Source organism: Triplophysa rosa, linkage group LG7 (genome assembly GCF_024868665.1).
Source record: "Triplophysa rosa linkage group LG7, Trosa_1v2, whole genome shotgun sequence".
Classification (NCBI taxonomy): Eukaryota; Metazoa; Chordata; class Actinopteri; order Cypriniformes; family Nemacheilidae; genus Triplophysa; species Triplophysa rosa.
In genome coordinates this window covers 2,267,525-2,290,229 of record NC_079896.1, presented here as the reverse complement: position 1 = coordinate 2,290,229, position 22,705 = coordinate 2,267,525, and the positions used below count along the sequence as shown (strand labels likewise).

Sequence of the window (22,705 nt, the reverse complement as noted above, 5' to 3'; positions counted from 1 at the left end):
TAGATATTACAGTGTTTTTAACCTTTTCATACCACTTCAGAAAACGTAAACAATGCTGGTCCTACACTGGCCCGGAAAAACGTTTTCAGAAAAAGCCGATTTCGTTTTTTAACACTAAACAAACGTTTGAACAAAATACAATGAAACAAAACATTGTAACCGAATACAAATGTTAAAGTAATATCTTAAAGATTTAATCATCTATGTAAGATAAAAAAACTAAAATAAAGAACGAAGGCCAAGTGATCCTGGACCAGTTTTTACATTTTGCGAAGAGTTCTTCAGTTTTACTATAGTTCTAGTTTAGTATAGTTTACAATAATTATTACTATAGAATACATACACTATAGTATACTACAGTTTACTCCATTACTGTAGTATTTGTGTAATTCCTGTAGTATTAAAAGTGTAGTAAACATAGTTTTACAACAAACAACAAGGTAATTGTATGGTTATTGTGGTAAGAGACCAGAATAAACGGATAATCAAATAGATGGTTTTGGCAGCAACAGCATAAACAAACGTTATGTGGCCCAAACTTCACTTCTGGCAGACCTCCGAAAATGTTTTATTTATTTAATTTAATACAATTAATATACAACAAAATGTAAATATAAACATTTTTTATACTACAGACCACAAAAGCCAGACTGATAACCAAAAACAGACCCGGAAGTTAACTTCGGGCCAAGCGTGCATCCGATGAGTCGCTAAACAGTTAAATAATCCTCTGATTTAAAGCACATTATTCTGCTGAAGATAACATACAACTGCGATCAGGAGAGTGATCGATAACCTTCAACCACAACACGCATACAAACAAACAAACAAACAAACAAACACACACACACACACAGAAAAGAACCACTGAAAAGTTATGTCTCCTACACAAATTTATTGTGATTAGAGGCTCTTAGAAAACCATTTGTAAAGATCTGTCCATTTAAAAATAATTATTTCTTGACAAAAAGGCGTTTTGTTGGGCAGAATCCAGGAGAATGTGGGCGTGTGATAGAAACGGGTTAAAACTATTTATCAACATCCACGCATCTGCGTACAGTCCGTGTGGTGGGTGAGGCAGAAAAACACAAACAAAATCACAAAAAGACTTTACTTCTCCACACTACAAATACTGTTAGAAAGATGCGTTAGACTTCTCTTTACATATAGTACTATAGCTTTAAAAATAAAATGATCTTTAATTAACAAAGAACATGCTGTGTTAAGTGTTGAGTAAAAAAAATTGTCCTCTAGTTTGTAGTAGAAATTGAGGAAGACGTTCTCTAAACATACGCTTGCATCATTAGTCGACTTTGTTCCCATGACAAAGATGTTGATCGTGTGCTTAACATCCTCATAAACCCAGAGGCCAAACCGATGTTACGAATCTATCCGTCCAACCTACTTCTCTCCTTAAGTGAATCGATGTAGATTTCGTTCAAACCTGCGGTTGTATTGCAGAGCAGCGCTCACTAACAGGTGCATTCACTACCTGTTATTTTAAGACGGTTCATTTTATGAAAATAATTAATAATGTAGTGTTGGATTACGAAGCCATCAACAGAATTTAATAAAGAAAACACCCTCGTACGTCAACGTGGTCATGGGAAAATCTGACAGATGTGTATGCAGGCATAATCATCGATCTATCCCTGGTTACCCAGCAGTCCCGGGTTAATGGTCCGAGAATCCTGGCATGGGGAACGGACGGGCGAAAGCCTCCACGCGGGCACGCAGATCAGAGATTCGTTTCGCCGTCTCTGCATCTTCAAGCAGGAAACTCTTAAAGTCTGCCAGTTTTTCTGAAGAGAACAGAAAGAGATAAATAAACGAGTGTCATGCACGAGAGAAACCAAAAACGCAACAGCCACAAAATTAAGGTGGCACCAGTGAATTGGTGTTTGTTTCATCGATTTACCAAAGGCTTTAATTTCAAGTTTGTATTTTCTTACTAAAACACTGGTTCAATCTCAGATCACACTGGTCGTACTGGTGACTTCTACACATTGTGCACAAACTATACTCACTGGTTTTTGTCTTGACATCCAGCGCGATCTTGATGCCTTCGTCGATGAAATCCACCACCTTTTCGAAATCCGCTTCCTTAAACTGGCGAGATGTAAGGGCAGGAGTTCCTGTGACACGACCAGAATAAGCTCTCTGAATGAAGAACAGATGTGAAGAGAGAACAAATAATGCAAATGTGTTACTAACCCAGTCTTAGTCCTCCGGGTGCAAGCGCACTTTTGTCTCCGGGGCAAGTGTTCTTGTTGGCCGTGATGGAAACCAATTCTAGAACCCGTTCTGCACGCGCCCCGTCCATCCCCTGAGGTCTCAGGTCCACCAGCACCAAATGATTATCGGTTCCACCTGAAGGCAACAGTGACACCGGTCTTCAGTTTGTCTGAAGATACAAGTTTGTGTTTTGAATCACAACGTGTTACAAAAGTGATTTGTGGCAGCCGAACGGGATGAAGGCAAAACAACAACAGCATGTGTGTTCTGTGGGATCTGCGGCCGTGTGGATTTGCGTCAGGCAGACGTTCAATTAGTTTTGCATATGTCGTCCCTGGAATGGTTACCGAGGCAACATGAGGCAGAAACTCGTGGTTTTATTTCACAAACATCCACTTAAATCCCGTCTGGATCTTGAAGTCGCAATCAACTTTACTTCTGTATTGTGATCCACTTTCCGAGTGAAACGCAACATCGAATAATAAATATAAAGGCCTTGTTTTTTCCCCACTGCGAATTGATTGGATATAGAAAAGTACGCCACAAAACTAACAATGCGCTGTTTTACAGCGGTCTGCAGTTTATAATAATAAAACGAAGAACAGACAGAAACAAAAAATATACAAGCAACAATTTAACAGGGAAACACCAAAAACAACAACGATAGATGAATTAGCGTCCACACCAACGGGCGATAACGTTATGTTTATTCTAAGCTTGCATGCTGTTTCACACTTTAAATGTGACAACACTTTAAACATCAAACAAATTTAGACAAATAAAATGCTTTATAGTTCATCAGCTTTAAGAAATGATCCCAACAATATGTTTTTTTAATATATTTTTATTGTTATGGTACTATTATTAAACTTTGAAAACACTGTTTTTCTGTTAATTGAAGTCAAATAAAATATTGCAAATATTATTTGACAAACTTAAATAAATTTGGAAATAATTTGAGGCACTAAAATTATTTGTTGAAAATAAATACAAATTTTACGTATATAGCAACATAAAAAAGCACATATCAAAACTGAACTAAAATTAACATGAAAACTAAAAATATAAAAATGAAAGCTTACTCAGAATATGAAAACAAAACTATAATAACTCTCAAATGGAGGACTTCCTATTTTTCGTGTCAGTATGTTATGATCACACGAAGTCAAACAAAATTATTAACCAATTATTCAGCAATCATTATGATTGCAGTTTATCATAAAATGTTTAGTAAACCTTTATTTTTACAGTTGTAAGTACTCATCACTCACTACTGTAGTAAGCACACTGTTAAGGGACCTCACATTGGTGTCACAACAACTTACCAAATCGGTCCATATAAAGCACTCACTTTATCTAACTGCCAGTAGAGGGAAGGTTTCTGGAAACCCTGTGCCAACTTCTCTGTTTCAAATACAAACACGAATAAAGAACCTACGTGTTTCTGAGCACCTGAACGAGAAACATTTTAAATATCAAAAAACGAAAACCCACCTGACACGAGCGTGTAACCTTTCTTCAGCAGAGCGTCTGCCATGGCCTTGGAGTTCTTCAGAACCTGAGCGATGTACTCCCGAAACATGGGTGTCATGGCCTGAAGTCGAGAGGAGACATTATCAATTATTAAACACTATAAATGAGGTCCCAAGTGCCAGAGCTATTGTTCAGAAGAGCATGAAAGAGAACGAGAGATACAGCAGAAATGAGATGATAATGTTATGTGCAATTCCAAGACATTTCAGTAATTTAAAATAAATCTAAAAGTCAGAAGTAGATGCAGTTGTACCTGTTTGAGAGCCACAGCGACCCCAGCGATGGCGTGATTGTGCGGTCCGCCCTGAAGCGAAGGAAACACGGCGAAGTTCACCTTGTCCTCCAGGTCGTACAAGACTTCCTTGCCTTTCTTATTCACCAAGCGCACGCCTTTACGGTAGAATATAAGCCCCGCCCTGAAGGAGGAGCCAAAATAATAGACAGGAGGAAGTACCGTGAATTAATTATTCAATGTAATGCTGTAAGGATTGGCACACTACTATTTGAAACTTTCAGCACTGACAGGCAGTATTTACTGTGCCGTATGTTAGTATTGAAAGTAAGGGTTTGAGGCGCTCAAGCGTACCTGGATCCTCGCAGCGATTTGTGGGTGGTGGTCGTGACGAGGTCAGCGTGTTCAAACGGAGAAGGAATGGCTTTACCGGCCACCAGCCCGCTGATGTGAGCCATATCGGCCAACATATATGCACCCAGCTCGCCACACAACTGCACAGAGAGAGAGAGAGAGAAAGAAAAATAGTGAGTGAGACAGTAAGAGAGAAAAAGAGTGAGACAGACAGAGAAAGAGTGAGACAAACAGAATGAGTGAGACAGACAGAGGGAGACAGAAAATGAAAGCGACAAACAGAAAGAAAGGCAAACGGAGAGAAAGAGTGAGACAAACAGAATGAGTGAGGCAGACAGAAAATGAAAATGAGACAGACAGAGAGAGATGGAAATGAGTTAGACAGACAGAGAAAGAGTGAGGCAGACAGTGAGACAGAAAATGAGACAGACAGGGAGAGGAAAAAGTGAGGCAGAAAGAAAAAGACAGAGAACGAGAGAGGAAGACAGAGACAAACAGAAAGAAAGTGAGGCAGACAGACAGACAAAGAAAGGGTGAGACAGACAGAGTGAAAAAATGTGGTAGACAGAGTGAGACAGGCGGGGAAAAGCCAACAGAGGGAGAAAGTGAGATAAAGAGAAAAAGAGTGAGACAAACAGAATGAGTGAGGCAGACAGAGAGAAAGGCAAACGGGGAGAGAAAGAGTGAGACAGAGACAGACAGAAAGAGAAAGTGAGACAGACAAGAGAGAGATGGAAATGAGTTAACAAAGAGAGAAAGAGTGAGACAGAAAATGAGACAGACAGGGAGAGGAAAAGTAAGACAGACAGAGACATACAGATGGAGAAGGAAGAAAGAGTAAGACTTGAGAAAAAAGAAGACAGACAAAGAGAGAGAGAAATGTGGCAGACAGAGTGAGACAGAGAAAGGAAAAAGTCAACAGAGAGAGAAAGTGAGATAAAGAGAAAAGCAGCAAGAAAAACAGCGAGACAGAGAGAGATAAAGAGAGAGAAGGCAGAGAGAGAAAGAGTGAAAGTAAGACAGAAAGAGAGGCGTGAGGGGAATAAGATATAATAGAGAGCTTTTCACTAGATTATCAAAGCGTTTAAGAGACTCAAATCTGCTGCGCTCACAGCAAATATGACAATCAAAGCGTTGTGTTATCAGCCCATCGGAGAATGACCCGATGAGATCCACTCCAGGGAACGAGACCCAGATTCTCCACTTCTCAAGCGCTTCTGAGCATGACAGCACAGTTTGAGGGGATGGAAATACATTTTCAAGCTGATTATACACTGATAATTATATGCACACTAATACACTTCATCTCTGTGTGTGTGTGTCTGTGTAAATACGGCTGGCCTTATTTATCTTGCGTTAAATCAGGCCACAGTGAATTCTAGCAACAAACATGAAACACACAATCTCCCCCTGAGGACCAGATAACAGAACACAGGGGTAAACAGAGACCCCTGAAACCCTGGAGCAGGGCCTCGTCTCACGCTATACGATGAAAGGAAATCTAAAAGTCTTCCAGGAGCGAAGAGGAGATGAGATTAGATTAGCTCCGCTCTCAATCAGGTCCTACTGTCTAACACTGGGTTCACACCAAACGCGAATTAAGCGTTTTGCGCGAGTAAATTACATACCAAGTCAATGCAAAGACGTGTATAGACACGAACTCGGGCGGCGCGATTGACGCGAACACACGTCAATCTTGTCTTCCACGAAGGTTGAAAATATTTGTCAGATCGCGTCACTCACGCAAAAATAACGAACTTTTCCCACGAGTAAAAAAGAGCGTGGAATGCGGTTGTTCGCGTTTGGTGTGAACCCAGCATAAGGCCTTCTAGCGAGCGTGACCCGGATCTCACGAGGGTCTTACCTGAGTTATTGGTGAACGGCATTATGGGTATTTGACTTAAACACATTTTAACACAATTTTATCACATTTATAAGTGTTGTCATTGTTTATCTGTGTGTGTGTATGTAAGGAAAGAAAATGTGTAAGTGTAGACAACAACAACAATGCAGTGTGTGTGTGTGTGTGTGAGGACTGTGAGAATCAAGAAACAAAGTGAATCTGTTTGGAGTTTCAGATGTGTCAGGCATGAGCAGTGAAACACAAACTTGTCAAAGACAGAGAGAGACAGACAGACAGATACACACAACTGTGTGTGTGTGTGTGTGTGTGGGTCCATGAGAGCAAGACAAGAAAACAAAGAAACGACTGAAGGGGAAAAACAATCTGAACCAATATAAATGTTTTCCTCTTTTCTGTTCAAAACTCATTTTACTTTCATTATGGGATGCATTCCTGAGTGAAACAATACAGTAAGTGATTTTACTGTGTTTTGATTGATTAGTTAAGGTAAAGCATCTCTATATGACAGGTTGAATAGTGACGTGGCTTTTTTCATGTGTATACATTAGAGATGTAATGATTCACTGCGAGTCGGGTGAAAATCAAATATAATAAGTGACGATTCAAGCCGGTTGAGATGTTAATGGAATCGCAATACATGTTTTGAACAGCAGGGGCCGCTGTGTTTACAGCAAACTTGGAAAACGTGGCTATGTGGATATTTCTTAAATGTAAAAAAATCCAAGAAAAGCACTAAAGTCTAAAGGGCCGTTCACATTATAACGATAACTATAAAGATAACTGTAACTATAACTATATTTGCGTCCACACCAGCGGACGATAACAATAACGTTAGCGTAAGCCTGCGCGCTGCAGTGTTCTCAGTCACTAAAATGAATGTAGATGACCTGCTGCTGATGCTTTCGTTTTCATTCCCAAACGTCTTTTCTCCAAAAATTACAGCAAAGGCTGGATGCTCTGACTGAAGGCTGTGCACTCATGTAAAGCATATATTTTGCAAGCTTGCTGACTCATAAGCGTTACATATATAATATGCCGCCGTAAACACACCGCTTTCCGACCACTACAGTCTTTAATTCTGACATAAAAGCCGCTTTGCGATCACCAATAGTCAAACATTATATGCCAGAAACTGTCTGACACTATGTTTTATCGTTCATCGTGAGAAATAATAAAAGGGCAGTTGTTCAATTCTAATTTGTCTCATTTCATTTTGTAAAAATAAATTGTATAGTGAGATCAGTATCGTGCATCGCATCATGAGCTGAGTGAATCGTTACATCCCTAGTATACATTGTATTGCTTATTGTGTGTGTTGAGTACCTAACTAGGGATTTTTAAGGTCCTACTTTGGTTTATGGAGTGTCCAACAACAAGTTTATGTACATAGAAAGAGTAAAAACACTTTTATTTCATTATAATAGGCAGTTATTCTTACCTTACTTCTTTACTGACTCTCAAATGATTCGAAGAAGCGATTCATCGGTCTAATCGCCTCCTTCCGCTAGCCTAGTCTGATGTGATTGGTCAGATGGTCTAGTCTGATGTGATTCTACCGCGAATGAGACTCACGAGCTACAGTGTTTGGGGGAGAGGAGTGAAGTTTTCGCGGGCAGTCCTAGCAAAACGTAGGCGGGGACTATATGTAGTGACGTAAATCCGCGGCGGTTCGCGAATCGGACTAGGAACGACTCGTTTGCGTGATTCAGAGTCGACTCCCTTCTTTCCAAGCCAATAACTTTGTTATTCATTCACCTTCGGATTACAACTTGGCAGACTGCTTACTTGCAAACAAGGCAACATTACACACTGCATGAAATCTCATTTTCCTGATCTCATGTTATGTACTCTTTAAAACCTAAAAAAAGAGTCAAATCTCTTGTTTGTTTTTTGCACTAACACCAGAAGAGAGAGAAGGACTGAAGAGAGAGTGGCACCTTTTTGACGCGGGCGTAGTCGATGAGGCGGGCGTACGCGCTGGTGCCGGCGATGATGAGTTTGGGTCGGAACAGCCTGGCAGTTAATTCCATTTGATCGTAGTCTATCAGACCTGTTTTAGGCTGAGAGAGAAAATAATAGAGAGATGGTTAGGATAAGCTCCATTCGGTTGGCCCATCTTTTTACAACTGACAATGTATTAAATAGCAATAGAATTAAATCTACACAATATTTTATTGTGTCTGAAAAACAGTACCTACCCAGACCAAACACACAACACACGCGTACATACAAGGACAAATCAGCACAGATGGAACGTACAACTGTTTTGTACATGGACGTTTACATACAGACCGTCCTGCAATCAATCCCTTGAGATTTCTGACTCGTGAGTAACACACAAACTCTCTCTCACTGTGGCTCTCCAGGCCCGTGTGACAGCAGATGCGTGTGGCAGGAAACATTCTGCTGCACTACATTTATACCGCGGTATATCCACACCGACGCTTTGACAGCAGCTGCAAAACTACACTCCAGTCAGCCAACCGTGTCGCAGACGGACAGCTTCATTCATTATAATGGGAGATAATTAATGTTGACGTGCCACAGAACTCACATCTGGAGAAAACACGCTGTTACTGCAGTTATTTATGGATGCCGAAACCTACAACCACCTGTCTCACTCTCTCACATGCCGTCTTACTTTCCATCTCACTCTTTCACATACCATCTCGATTTCTCTCGCATGGTCTCACTTATGTGCTGTCTTACCCCCACACACCTCGCATGCCGTTTCATTTGCATCTCAATCTCTGATGTGCTTTCTCACTCTCTCACATTTGGCTTCACCCTTACATGCTCTCACCATCTCACTCTCTCACACGCTGTCTCACTTTCTCTGAGTTCTGTAGTTGCTCATCTCCTCTTGTGTCTCTTTTTCTTTCCACTTGAGCGAGAACAGGACAGTTGATAATCTCTCTCTCCGTTTGTCTGGTCACTCCATCACACTAATGTGGATTCTGAGGGTCAGTCTGCAGTGTGTGTGTGTGTGTGCGCGTGTGTGTGTGATGCTCAGGGCCGCCTGTCGATTTCCTATTATCTCTCCCATAGAGAGGGGACTGACCACTCATCCATCACACTCACACACACACACGCACACGCGCACACACACGCACACGCACGCGCACGCACGCACACGCACACACATACACAGGTTCATTGATCACACAAACACACATTGATGCTCTGATCGTGGCGGAAACTTACGCTCAATTTGTAAGGCATTGATTCAAAGTAGATGGAAGTGGCTGAGATCCGCTTGACATCGGACATGTAGCCATGAGTGAGACTAGAAAGAGAAAAAGATCTCATTCCATTCTGCATCGTTGACTCGTATGGTGACTGTATTGTAAATTGCTATTGTATTAATATCGGACACTCACTGTCCTCCATCAGGCAGATCCAGACCCATGATGCGCTCGTGAGGACTGAGAACGGCCGTGTAAGCAGCAAAGTTAGCAGGAGATCCGGAGTACGGCTGGACGTTAACACCCCACAGCTCCGGGTCCAAATCAAAAGCCTCCAGCGCTCTCTTCTGACACAACAGCTCAATCTGATCTACCACCTCAGCGCCTCCGTAATACCTGCATACACACACACAGTTTCGCTTCAGAACAGATTTATTAAGTAATGGTGTTGTTTAGATTACATTTATGTTGAATATATGCACTTTTTGGCAATTCAACATTTTGGGAATTAAGCCCATTGCACATAGAGTCCGAAATTTGCGTCAGAAATTTCCCCACGTTAAAAAATAAATACGACCTCATGTTGTGTCAATCACATTTACACACTGCCTCCAATATTTAAAAAAAAATTCGGACTGGGTTCGATTTTCTGCATTTTTCGCATCCTTAGCAAGAATTTTGAGAGGCATTTTGACAATTCAGAGACGCCATACAAACGAGCGCAAAATACGAAAAAACGCATTTCTGACCGTATGTGCAAAGACCTTTACTCAGCTAACAAATATGTTCTTAAAACGTTTTGCTAACATTCCCATTAAGTTATGACACATTATTTCAGATTCTGAATGTTTTAAAGGTTCCACTAACAATGCAATAATAACGGTTTTATGCCAACATTTTTAAAACATTTCGTCGTTGATTTTTGAACATTTAGCAATGACATAATATTAATAAAATGCTCTTTTAACATTAATGCAGAAAATTCTAATAACATTAAGATAACTTATAGACGGTTTCATTGGACGCACGCACCTGGCCCGAAGTTAATTTTAGACCTGTGTCCGTTTATCGGTTTGGATAGTAATATAACAATCTATATATTTTTTTATTTCATTAGTATTTTATTGTATATGCATTGTATTATATAAACAGTTTGTGGAATAGGTCAGGTAACTTTATCGCATTTAAGTTTAGCCAAGTAACGATTCTTCTTAGGGCAGAGACTGTTAACCCAAAATAATACTGGCTCGATAATTTTAACTTGCTAACTAATATAATTTACCATTTCTTTTGCTTGTTTTCAGAAATAATCTGCAGGGTCTCTATTCTTTGCGGAGGTCTATCAGAAGTTAAGTTTGGGGCAAAAAAAGCACACATGCGCGGTCTATAAAGAACGTTAGCCAAAGTTCAGAGAACATTCCCTGTTAGGCAGGGATATGTATACAGAGTGATATTTTAATTTAAAAAATGTGTGTTTAGTCATATACATCTGGGATAAGTAAATTATGAGAGAATTTTCATTTTTGCACGAACTGCTCCTTTAATAAAAGTGAATTTTGGACATTAAGGACTATAATCTATAAATGACTGTAAAGCAGTAATATCAAACACACACACCTTTTCCCAGGGTAGCCTTCTGAATACTTGTTATTGAGACAAGAGCCTTGAGCCTCAAGAGCAGCTCGACTGCAGAAATTCTGTGAAAGTAAACAAACAAACAAACACAGTGGGTGAAAATCCGCAGCATATTTTGCACTGGAGTAGATCAGTCTTGTCGAGAGAAAAGTAGCTGGCAAGCGCCAGCAGACTGACAGCGGACACTCCTGCCCACACCTCCATCCCGACTCCCTCTCGTCTGTCTGTCTGTCTGTCGACCGCTCGCATGCCGTTATGCTAATGCCTGACCTCAGATCAGAGTTCAGATAACAGCTCTCTACCGCACGCCAGCCATGCTGATAAAACACACGCCGCGTGCATTAGAATTGTAAATGCAATAGAAGTGTTCTGCGCGCTGACACGCGCAAAGACCCGCAGCTGGAACGCAGAGAAATGAGAAATTCACAAACAAATAGAGATTTAAAGAGACCCGAGGAACAGATGAAACACATGGGAGTGATGAAGATATCAGCTGTCTCTCTCATCAGACTAACCACACAGAGAGAGAGAGAGACTGCACGGATAACACTTTTTAGTATGTACAACTATAAAGCAACAAGTAACCTTTAAAACAGCAGTATGAGGTAAAAGGTGCAATGCATTGTGGGATCTCATCGTATGCACTGAATACTGTACATCCTGAAAAATATAGGTCATCCAAGTATTCCATGCATACAGAAATGTACCACATTAAGTCCAAAATTGTGTACTTCTTAATTAGTATGAGTAGTGTGTTATTATGCTTTTACACAACAGTGTGTATGTGTGTGCGATGCATAGAAAACTTCCAAACACATCCTATTGAAAATGACTGAAGAAACACTTTCTAAATTAGAGAATCACAGACAAATGTTCAAACTTTCGGTTTGCAATGTCCGCACAGATCTGTGTAAGTGTTTATCTGTGTGTATGCATGTGTGTTGATCAGTGTGCGTGTGTGTGTATTGAATGTGTATTTATCTACGTGTGCATGTATGTTGTTCAATGTGTGAGTGTGTTGATCAGTGTGTGTGTGCATTTGTGTTCATCAGTGTTAGTGTGTGCATGTGTATGTTTCGCTCTGTTTGTGTGCTGTCTATCCAGACTACACAGAATGACGGACTTGGGAAACAAAGCTTCAAAAAATTGTTAAGGAAAGTGTGAGGAAGAGTTTCCCAAGTTACATCACTCAAAACTAAAAAAGTAAAACTGTCATCATGTTGTTTCAAATCCATGTTACTTGTTCTTCTGAGGAAAACAGTAAAGTTGATCTGAATGTTCTGTTCTGTAGGCTGAAGTCACAACGTGACCATGTGCTGTCAGACTCTGAACATGACAAAACACACCATTAACACTAGAACCGTCACAGGGTAAAATTTACCCGTGGATGTTTTTCAAATGTACATAACAGATATTCCATAAAATATCAAAGTCTCCCAGTCATTGACTTTTACCAAAATTGTGTTAATTACAATCACCTGTTATTAAAAATTGTTTAGATAAAACCAAAATTAAAAAGCAGGGCATATATACCTATAAGCTCCGTCGGGTCAAATTTACCTCATGCCTTCATTTTTTATTTATTTATTATTGTGTGGCGAGTTCTGCTGTGACATATGAAAAAATAAAGTTATTCAATCAATCAATACATTTTTTATGATTACCCCATGTTTTGTTTTCTTATAAATGTCCGACTTATAAATGATATAACTAAACAAATAACTGTGCGCTTGAATTTGTCGTTGCATCAATTATTATATCGCTAAGAAACGTGATTTTATTTTAAAAAAGTGATTTTTCTACTTTAGCTTTGATCATAAAACAACAGCACAAAAACATAGCTGATGACTAACAATATTCATTTAATATCTCTAGGCATTACTTTGTGATTACAGTCACATAAAACAGTGACATAATACGTTTTATCAAAACCATATCAAAACAATATTCATGTGCATGGATCAATTTTACCCGCTAATGGTTTTAGGCATACGGGTTAAAGTATGTTAAAGTCCTAATAAACACAATCCATACAACTCCCAAGACATATCACCAAAGTTCCTGAAGTCACATGTGACAAGTGTCAAAATCTCATATTCAAAGACACGCTACAGCATGATGTCAAAAGCAACATTGGCATGCAACTTAATGCAATTAAGGAAATACTTTCAAATGTAGCTCATGTAAACAAACATTGTGATTATTATGTTAATGTCATTAATAGGGTGTTGATGTTTCACCTCTGAAGCGATGAGCTCCAGTCCTCGACACTGTCTGTCTTTCTCTTTCTGCAGAAGGTCCCACATCTCCGGGTCGTCCTGCGCCAGGACATCCTGACCCGTCCACGGACGCTCGTCGTCTGTATACCGCGCCGCTGCAGAATGCTGGAACCGCATGGCTGCGAGAGCGGCCGCCGGACTGCGCTGACACAGCGGCTGCAACACAAATAAAATGCAGAATGTGCGTAAGTAATGTGCCATAAACATCTGCAAACACAATCCTTTTTTCGGTCAAATGGATAAATCCAACACAGATCGACATCATCGGGTGACCCCGAGGGTTCAGTTTTGCTCTTATACATCTCTTATTTTAGTTAAAAGAAGACAAAATGCTTCTTTCTATGACATATGACAGTATTATGTTGCTCTTGCACCCTAAAACCAAACCACAACCAAACTGCTTGTGTTACACTGATTAAACAAATAAATGGATGAAAATCAGTACAAAATAAATATAGAGACGCAACCCCCTGAGTGACGAGCCAATACAATTACATCTCTACTGTCGTGAGGTTAGCATTACTGAGATTACACACAGACTCCTACAAATCAAAAAACAGCATCATAATTAAAACTACACGGCAATAACATCCCATTCCCGTCAAGACACACGGCGGTCGATAAAAGACACTCTGTACACTGCACGGAAATCTGGGCGAGATAGTAAAGAATTCACTCGTCCTAGTCGACATAAAACTGTGGATTTATCAAATCAACCGTTATATTTTTGGACTTTATTTTAAAAGGATGGTAGATGGAGACAGGAATCGATGGGGAAGGCCACGAGCCTGGACTTGAACTGGAGTCGGCTTAAGTACTGTTGCACAACATATCTGGAGTGGCATCGACGACACGGCCATTGCTCTGACAAACAGGACATCAAATATGAAAAATAGACACGTAAACATTTTAATAAATTTTATTAAAGGAGACATCAGATGAAAACCCCACTTTTTCTGTGTTTAAGTGCTACAATCGGGTCCCCGGTGCATCTAGCAACCCAGAAAACGTGAAAAATAAGAACCCAGTAAGTTTGTTTTGGTGTGCCTTTCCCTGCAAGCATGTGAGAAATCGAGCCGTTCAGATTTCGCTCCGATTGTGACGTCCAAAGCGGATTTTATTATAATGTTACCGCACCTTAATCTACAAAGTTCCACGTACCGCGCTCAGCCATTGTTGTTTTCACAGGCGACAGCGGTGTACGTAACGCCATGGCTAAAGTTAGTGAACAACATGCAATGTAGTCGCTGCACAGTCCAAACCTTGGAAGAGACAGGAGTGGATTTATTTTATTTTTAGTGGAAATCCATCAGAAACCATAAGTAAAAACCTGCTTGTTTGCGTGAATAACTTCAAACCGGAGTGCTTTTTCAACCTGGGACAGTACAAGCGGGATTAGCTTCAAAGTTGTTCCTCAAGAGGGATCGAGACCAACTGAACGAGACAAAACTGCCGATGTAAGTAATATTTATCAACAGTCTGAATTGACGTAAATGTACCATATATATAGGAGGATAATGTTAGCATATGATAGCGAAGGGAACTAAGTCAGTCACGGGCTAAATAGAACATTCAAAGCCAGTGTTAAACATACTGTATATAAGTGCAGATGGACACTTGGAGTTTAGCTGTATGAATGTTAATACATTATGTGCGTTAATATGTTCAGCTGCGGCAAGCTGTTTGTTTTGCTAATGAACAGGGGCGAACACTGGCGTTAGTTTCGTTTTAAAAGTCTCAAATCATTCGTGCTTAGGCTGAAAAATCTGTCACAGCAAACTAGCTCTCACGTTGTGTGTGTAATGTTATAACTTGTCAATGACAAGCGCTAAAATCCATGTAATTCCGCTGAGATCTGCAGTGGAATCCGTGGATTTTAGGCAAGCATATACGCACAACGTAAGCGCATTAGGATGCGCTGTTTGCTGTGACTGATTTTTTTGTCTCCGGACGAATGATTTGAGACGTTTAAGACGAAACTAACCGCAGAGGAATTCAGGAAATATAATTTAGTTAAACCATTGACATGGCAGTTACTACACGTGTGTTGTGTTGACACGCCGGACAGAAAGGGGGTGGGATTCGCTGTAACTCATTATCATTTAAAGAGACATGCACCAAAACGGGTTGCTGTGAGCATAGCTGTTTTTGACGAGGCAAGAAGGGTTTTGTATAAACAGCCATTGAGTGTTTTTAAGCAAAATATGTTCCAGACATTTCATGAAGACCCTAATAACTCATACCAACTTGTTGAAAGTGCTCGTCTGAGGAGACCTTTAAACATCACAAGGATGTTTCATGTAAATCATCCGGTGGAATGAACGATGGCGACAAGATCAGCTGAAGAGAGAACGAGAGGCGGCCGAGATACAATAATCACCATGACTGTTGAATTCTGCTCCCATCAGCAGTTCTCAACTGAAACTTTACAGCAGGCCGAGGGAAAATTCAGCATAACTGCTTATCTAATCTCGCACACGCATGCACACACACACACACGCACGCGCACGCGCACGCACGCACGCACGCACGCACGCACGCACGCACGCACGCACGCACGCACGCACGCACGCACGCACGCACACACACACACACACACACACACACACACCCCATGCACAAGACACACACTGACATAGAAAAACACACACACACACAAAGCACAAATGAAACACACAACACAGACAAACTAACTCGCATACAGAAATGACACACACACGTATTTGACAATATTAAAATATAGGGGTGTAACAATAAATTGAAGTATCATTTATCGCAAAACCAAAACATTAAGATATGTATCGTGGAGCTATTAAGACATTTATCGTAGACTATGGCAATATATTTTAATTTTTTTCATATTTTTATGTAAAAATTTCGATTTCAGTGACAGATCCATTCAGTTTTTTAGTTTACATATAAATGGTTGAATTAAACCTTGAATATTGTTAATTCTTTAACAAAATAACAAAAGTTACTAAAATTTGTTAATGTTGTGGAAATATCTGTTTCATATTCATTTATTTTTTACTAATATCGTGATGCAATCATAATCGTAAACCCAGTCTCGTATTGAATCGTGAGCTGAGCGTGTCGTTACACCCCTATTAAAATATTATCTTTCCCAAAAAAAACATAAAACAGTATTTATGATGCACCAAAAAGCTTCATAATTACCCCTATTAAATACAAGAGAGCCCCCCCATCACTAACGCTCTCAGCTCGACGGGGGTCCGGCAGTCTGATGTATCCCTCCATTTAAAATCTGTTATTAAAAAACAATTAGCTCACCGACACCGACTGGTGTGTGTCGCTTCATCACACACATACACCGTGAAACCATCCAAAGATGAGAACAGGTCAACTTGCATCCAGCGGCTACAGCGCGAAGATAAAGAGCATCTTTCATTTTAACGTTTGGTGTATTCGCATTATCCGTTTTTTTTTTGTTCTTAGTGAAAATTTGCTTGATTTTTAAAGATTTGCATGAGCGGTGCAAAGGTCACAGGTTTGATTCCCAGCGAACACATACTGATAAAATAATATATACCTTAAATATACAGTACTGCAAGTCATTTTGGATAAAAATGCAAATGATTTTGAAACGCCAACGCACTGGAGGGATGTCAGCTATTTAGATCATACATGAAGCTTTTAATTGAAACATGTAGCTACCAACATGTTATTAAAAATGTACATGCGGTACCAGGCTGTTACACTTCAAACCCAATTTCGTCCGTGCCAGTAGGGGGTCTGGGTGGGCTGCGATGCCCAGGCAGTCACTGGCACACTGACAGACAGTGGAGTGGCACAGGTCCACCAGCGCCGTGTCAGAGTTAACACCCTGAGCCCTCGCGGAGGACAGATCGCCCGCTGGGACCAGACGCCCGTCTCTTGAGGGCCACATAAACACACACCACATCACATGGGTCGTAACACTTTGATGGGGCGCGTCCTTTGCTGTCGGCTCTACAGGGACACGGAGACGCCGTGAGGTTTTTGTGTGAACAACCAAACGTGTCCCTTGAGTTCAGACATGGACGCCAATGGAGGTTTGTGTCATAACTTACAGTTTGGTTTGTTCTGTGTCTGAAATAGATTTTAATACAATAACAGAACAGTGTGAAAATGTTGTGAAATAACAGCATGGCAGGTCGCTGAGTCAGACATAAGTACTTTCCTGTAGCTCAGTGGAAAGAGCATGGCGCTAACAACGAGAAGGTCGTGGGTTCGATCCCAGGCGATTGCACATACTTAGAAACAAATGTATAGGATAATGCAATGTAAGTCGCTTCAAAGCATCTGCCAAATGCATAAATGTAAATGATTATCTCAAAGACCGTATACAGAAAATGGAAATATACAGTATATATATGAAATATACTTGTTTATGTATTTACATGCTGCTCGGAGTCTCAAACAAAACTCTGAACATCTAACCTGAATGGCACAAACTATATAAATATTTAAGCGAGCTATGGAGCTCTGCAGAGCTTCAGGAGTTGCCGTTGGGGTGAAGCCTCACACCATCCAAACTGTTCATTGTATGAAGGAAAAAATTCCCCAAACTTTGTGCAAAATTAATATTTTAAACGATTAAAGGAAGGCTACATACCCGTTTTCTTGTTAACTTCAATGGTGCTCTCAACTAGTGTTGGGCAAGTTTACTTCAAAAAGTAATTAATTACTAATTAAATAGTCAACTGTGTATATAAATTACTCATTTGCATGACTGAATTCTAATTACTTCTGCATCAACATTGGGCAATACAAAATGAAATTCTAAACCATGACATTTTCTCTAAGTTTTTTTAAAACATTTGTTAATACATAAATAAAGGACATAACCTGCCTTAAAGGTGAAAATTCTGTTATTATTTACTCGCGCTGTTGTCATTTCAAACCTGTATTTGTTTCTTTCTTACAAAGAAAACAGAGAATTTTAAAGAATGTTTGCAACCGAACAACGGCAGTAGGCTTCCCATTGACTTGGCATTGGTTTTGTTGTGTTCATAAAGAAATAAATGGGTACCACCGTTGTTCGCTTACCAACATTCTTCAAAATATCTTCTTTTGTGTTCTGCGGAAGAAAGTAAGTCACACGGGTTCAAAATGACAACGAATGATGACAGAATTTTCATTTTTGGGTGAACTATCACTTTAACGATAACAAAAGCAACTCCTGACTTCTGACATTTCTAACCATTTCAACGCAAAACTGTCTTGCGAAGATTAATCCCTTTACTTTTTTAAGGGGAATTGTAATTTAATTATAGTCATTGATTACCTAGTAATTCATGATACCCAATGGTTTCAACAACCAATAATTCATTGAGGTGGACACAAGCCGTGTTTAACTCACCGCAAGTGAACATCTATTTATAACGTGTTCAGTTGATTTCATTTAACTGCATTTAATCTCTGCTGTCTGTGACCATCATCAGAATTACAGCATGTCACATGATCGGAGAAAACATTCAGCAGATAATTATTATAATACTGAGAAACATGATGATGATAAAACCACAGGAGATTAAACACAGGGGCTGGATCTGTCACAGCATAATTTAGGGAGCAAAAATAACAAATTTAAAAGGGTATGGATTACAAATATCACTAATACAACACGCTTAATACAGGACATAGATATTACTTGCTTTATTTATGGTACCAATTCCCATCTGACGATGACCCAAATGTAATGCTTCAGTCAGATTTAGTGTCCCCAAACCAAAGCTATGAACGTCTCTCTCTCTCTCTCTCTTTTTCTCTCTCTCTCTCTTTTGCTCTCTCTCTCTCTCACTCACACACACACACCTGAGCGAGCATGACAGATGCATTGTTTTGTCATTTTAGGCGTCGCCTGCTCACATCTGTTCTGCGCTTCCGGAAAAAAACCCACAGAAAAACATTTCATTTTACTTATTATTTTCGTTATATCCCTTCTCTTCTGAGGAAAGAGTCAATTTTACAGATCACTGCCGTCCATCACGGCCACGCCAGACGACAATCAGCGTGTAACACGGGTGACAGAGGGGAAGAGTCGGGAAGGAGGGATGGGTCGGCGTCAGGAATATCGCTCAGGATGACACTCGGACCTTCTCGCGCTGTCAGCCATTAATGGGCGAGCGGCCGTTACAAATTACCAGCAGATTCGTTGGAGAATGACACGGGCGGCCGAGAAAGAGAGAGAGAGTGTGAGGAGGAGGTCTGCTTCTTTCCCCTGTCGGGCCGAAGGGAGTGACACGGAACAATCAGAAGTGTGGAAAGACAATTTTCCACAGAGGCCTGCGACATTATCGAGTTAATCCAGGGAGATAGAGTGAGGCCGCGGGGAGCGGTCCGAGTTCACCGATGCATGATGGGACGCATCGGAGTTCAAGGAGGTGAAAAACTAGGACGTGTTCTCCTAATAGCAGCACGGGTTGAAATTTTTTTACTGCGCACATTAAAGAATGAATGCTTACATGCATCAAGATTAACTAAATAAAACTTGGTCACGTGATTGGCTTGTAATGAGTGCAAAGATCTGTCAATATCGTCTGACAACCTTAACCCCCCAAAACTAGAGCAAGAAATGAAGACGAAAGCAATAAGAATGCATTGTGAAATATGTGGGATGCTCGACCATTGACTGATATCAGACATCATCGGTCAAACACTGACAGAACACCAAAACCCGATCAGACGCCTCTGTGTTTTCAGTCTCTCATGTGATCTTATGCAAGATGTGTGCGGAGGCAAACCTCAAATCTGATTGGCTGTTCAGAACATGAGCTTTGGCATCTTTGAGACTCGGTATAAAAAATAACAACAGGTTAATTATTTGTTCGCTGTCTGGTTATGAAAGACTTCGATAAGATAGAGCTGGTCAAGTGTACAACTTCAAACTGAAAGTGAGAGGCCCAGGGAGCGTGTTCAAATAATCTGTTTCTTTAAAAAACACAAAATTCTGTCAGCTATCAATGTTGTGTTTGGTTGAAAACAAGCTAGATTATAGTCTAATTTGACACATTGCAAAAATAGCTTGCTCTCTAACAAAAAACATTTTACTAGAAAACATGACATAAATAGTGACGGACAAAATCTTTTAGCAAAATTTGATGATGATGGAATAAAGGAGGTTTATAAACATGCCAGCTCAGGGTCGTGTGAAATAACTCTCCTGTGCAAGCCGGTTTTCACCGGACAACTGATGCTACACTTAAATCCTTCAGGTTAATAAGCAGCTGACCAAGACGTTCAAAGAAAGTATTTGTTTTAAGGTTAAAAACCATGGTCAAATCATTTCCACAATAGGAAAAGCATACAAACATAAGAATAACTAAAGCCATAAGGAGAGAGACTGTACAGTACGTTTATTCACAAAATTTGACTCATTATGAAAAGGTATAAAATGCTATTATACTTCAAAGCATTGTCAAAGAATGTCATAGTATTAATTGTACAGAATGTCCAGAAAACATAGTGGTACCACTAAACAAACTGTCAGGGCTACAAGAAAGTAACCAAAGTTTTTGGGTTTATTAGTAGTAAAACCATAGTAGCCACAAATGTACTTTATATTCACACCACAATGACCATAGTTTAGTTAACTCTGGAATGTAGTCCAACTATAGCAATACAAGGGTAAATCTATCAAAAACATGGTTACTACACTTTCCCTATAATAAAACCGAACCATAAAGGTTTGTGTGAATTTTCTATTTATTTGACACCTGCTGGATCTCATTCAGCGATTCAATATTAATAGATGATTAAACTCTTCAGTCTAATGACATTGCACAGACACAGCTCACCTCGAAAACACATGAAGGGTCACATTTGTGCAGACTCAACAGAAAAAAACATCGATCTATGAATGTTTTTGTGCTTACACAACTGTTAAACAGAGATCGGGTTGAAACACATTGTGGGTGGTTGCATCATCTAATGCGACCAGACTAGTGAACTTATAACTGTTGTTTACCTCATCTATAACCAGTGCATAACACGTCTCAAACTTTAGAAATCAAGTAAAACTATATAGGTTAGCAACAGTTTACTAATCCAACATATTAAGACATGTTATCAAACGGTTTAATTTATGGAGATTTCAACTGAATCAGAAAACAACGCTAATGCACTTGAATGCATCAAAAATCACAAGAGACGTGAACTAAAAGGCTCTTGTTACTTTATGCAAACATGATCTAAAACCAAAACGAAAGAGTCACATCCAGACCTGACACACATGCCACGTGTGTGACAGCGACACACGTCAATGCAACTACACGTTCATCTCATAGCGCTACAGTGTGCATCTCATGATAAATGCATACAAATTGCATATTGTTTACGCGTTTTGTCCCAGATTGTCATCTACGCATGCATATTTATTATTATTTCTGTCTGTTTTCATCATAACGTTGGATTTTGGCGATCACACAGCGTTTAAAACGCGTGTTTACACAAATAACACAACTGATCACAAACTGTCCGTTATCTTTCTCTTTACTGCGAGATTTAATGCGTCATGCATGTTTCCACTTACCGTAACGAGCTGTCTTAACATCAGTGTAAACATGATAAACCGATGTAGTTCTCCGGTTCCAGCAGGTTTTCGTCGCTCTGATGACAGCGGCTGATTTAAGAGTCGCGCGAGTGGTCATGGGAAATGAAGTTCTAGTCGCGCGCGCAAGCGCTCATGGGAAACTAAGTCAACTCGCGCGTCTCATTTCTGAACTCTGATGTATTGTTTTAAAATAGATTGCATTTAGTCATAAATACACTCTAATATAAAACAAAATTATATTTTTATGCATTTAGGCCTATTCATTTTGATGTACGCCTAAATGTCTAAAATAACTACAAACATGTTTTCGCTTCACATATCCATAAAAAAGGACTGGACTGCTTGTGTGGGAGTGGGACGGAGCTATGTTTTTTTAGACCTGGGAAAGTTTGCGCACTTCTTGTCCCGTGCACGCGCTCCATATAGCCAATATAGGCTATATTTATGGACAAGAATGTAAGTGTTTGTAGGCTATTTAGGCAGGCACCCAAAATATCAGTGGTTTCCTTAATTGATATAGACAAAAAATTGGAAATATTATCTAAATAAATTTGAATAGTTGAATAATTACACAGGACATTTTCATTTTATTTACATTGATGCATTCAAATTAAAGCTATATTAGTAGCCCATGTTAGTGCCTTGGGATTCAAACTCCTTGTGCCACACAATGTGACCCATAAACTGAAACTAAAGACACAATTTTACAGTAAAATGAATGTTTCCATACACTGTTATTGCTATGACATGTATTATAATCACATTAAAGTATTATGTGTAAGGATGAAAACAGACTAAATACCATCATAGTAGATTTTAATGTGAAGCAAACAA

General features: G+C 39.8%; 1 protein-coding gene across 1 annotated transcript; it reads right to left on the bottom strand.

Moving 5' to 3' along the window:
• Positions 1–1,097: 1,097 nt before the first annotated feature.
• shmt2 (serine hydroxymethyltransferase 2 (mitochondrial)) lies at positions 1,098–21,951 on the bottom strand. The gene is made up of 12 exons (XM_057338784.1): positions 21,851–21,951; positions 13,279–13,473; positions 11,021–11,100; positions 9,599–9,799; positions 9,423–9,504; positions 8,156–8,278; positions 4,355–4,494; positions 4,022–4,184; positions 3,730–3,829; positions 2,215–2,370; positions 2,028–2,135; positions 1,098–1,802 (listed from the first exon to the last, which is right to left on the bottom strand). The coding sequence occupies exons 1-12, from the start codon at positions 21,881–21,883 to the stop codon at positions 1,675–1,677; spliced, it is 1,509 nt and encodes a 502-aa protein (XP_057194767.1). The 5' UTR covers positions 21,884–21,951; the 3' UTR covers positions 1,098–1,674.
• Positions 21,952–22,705: the final 754 nt, after the last annotated feature.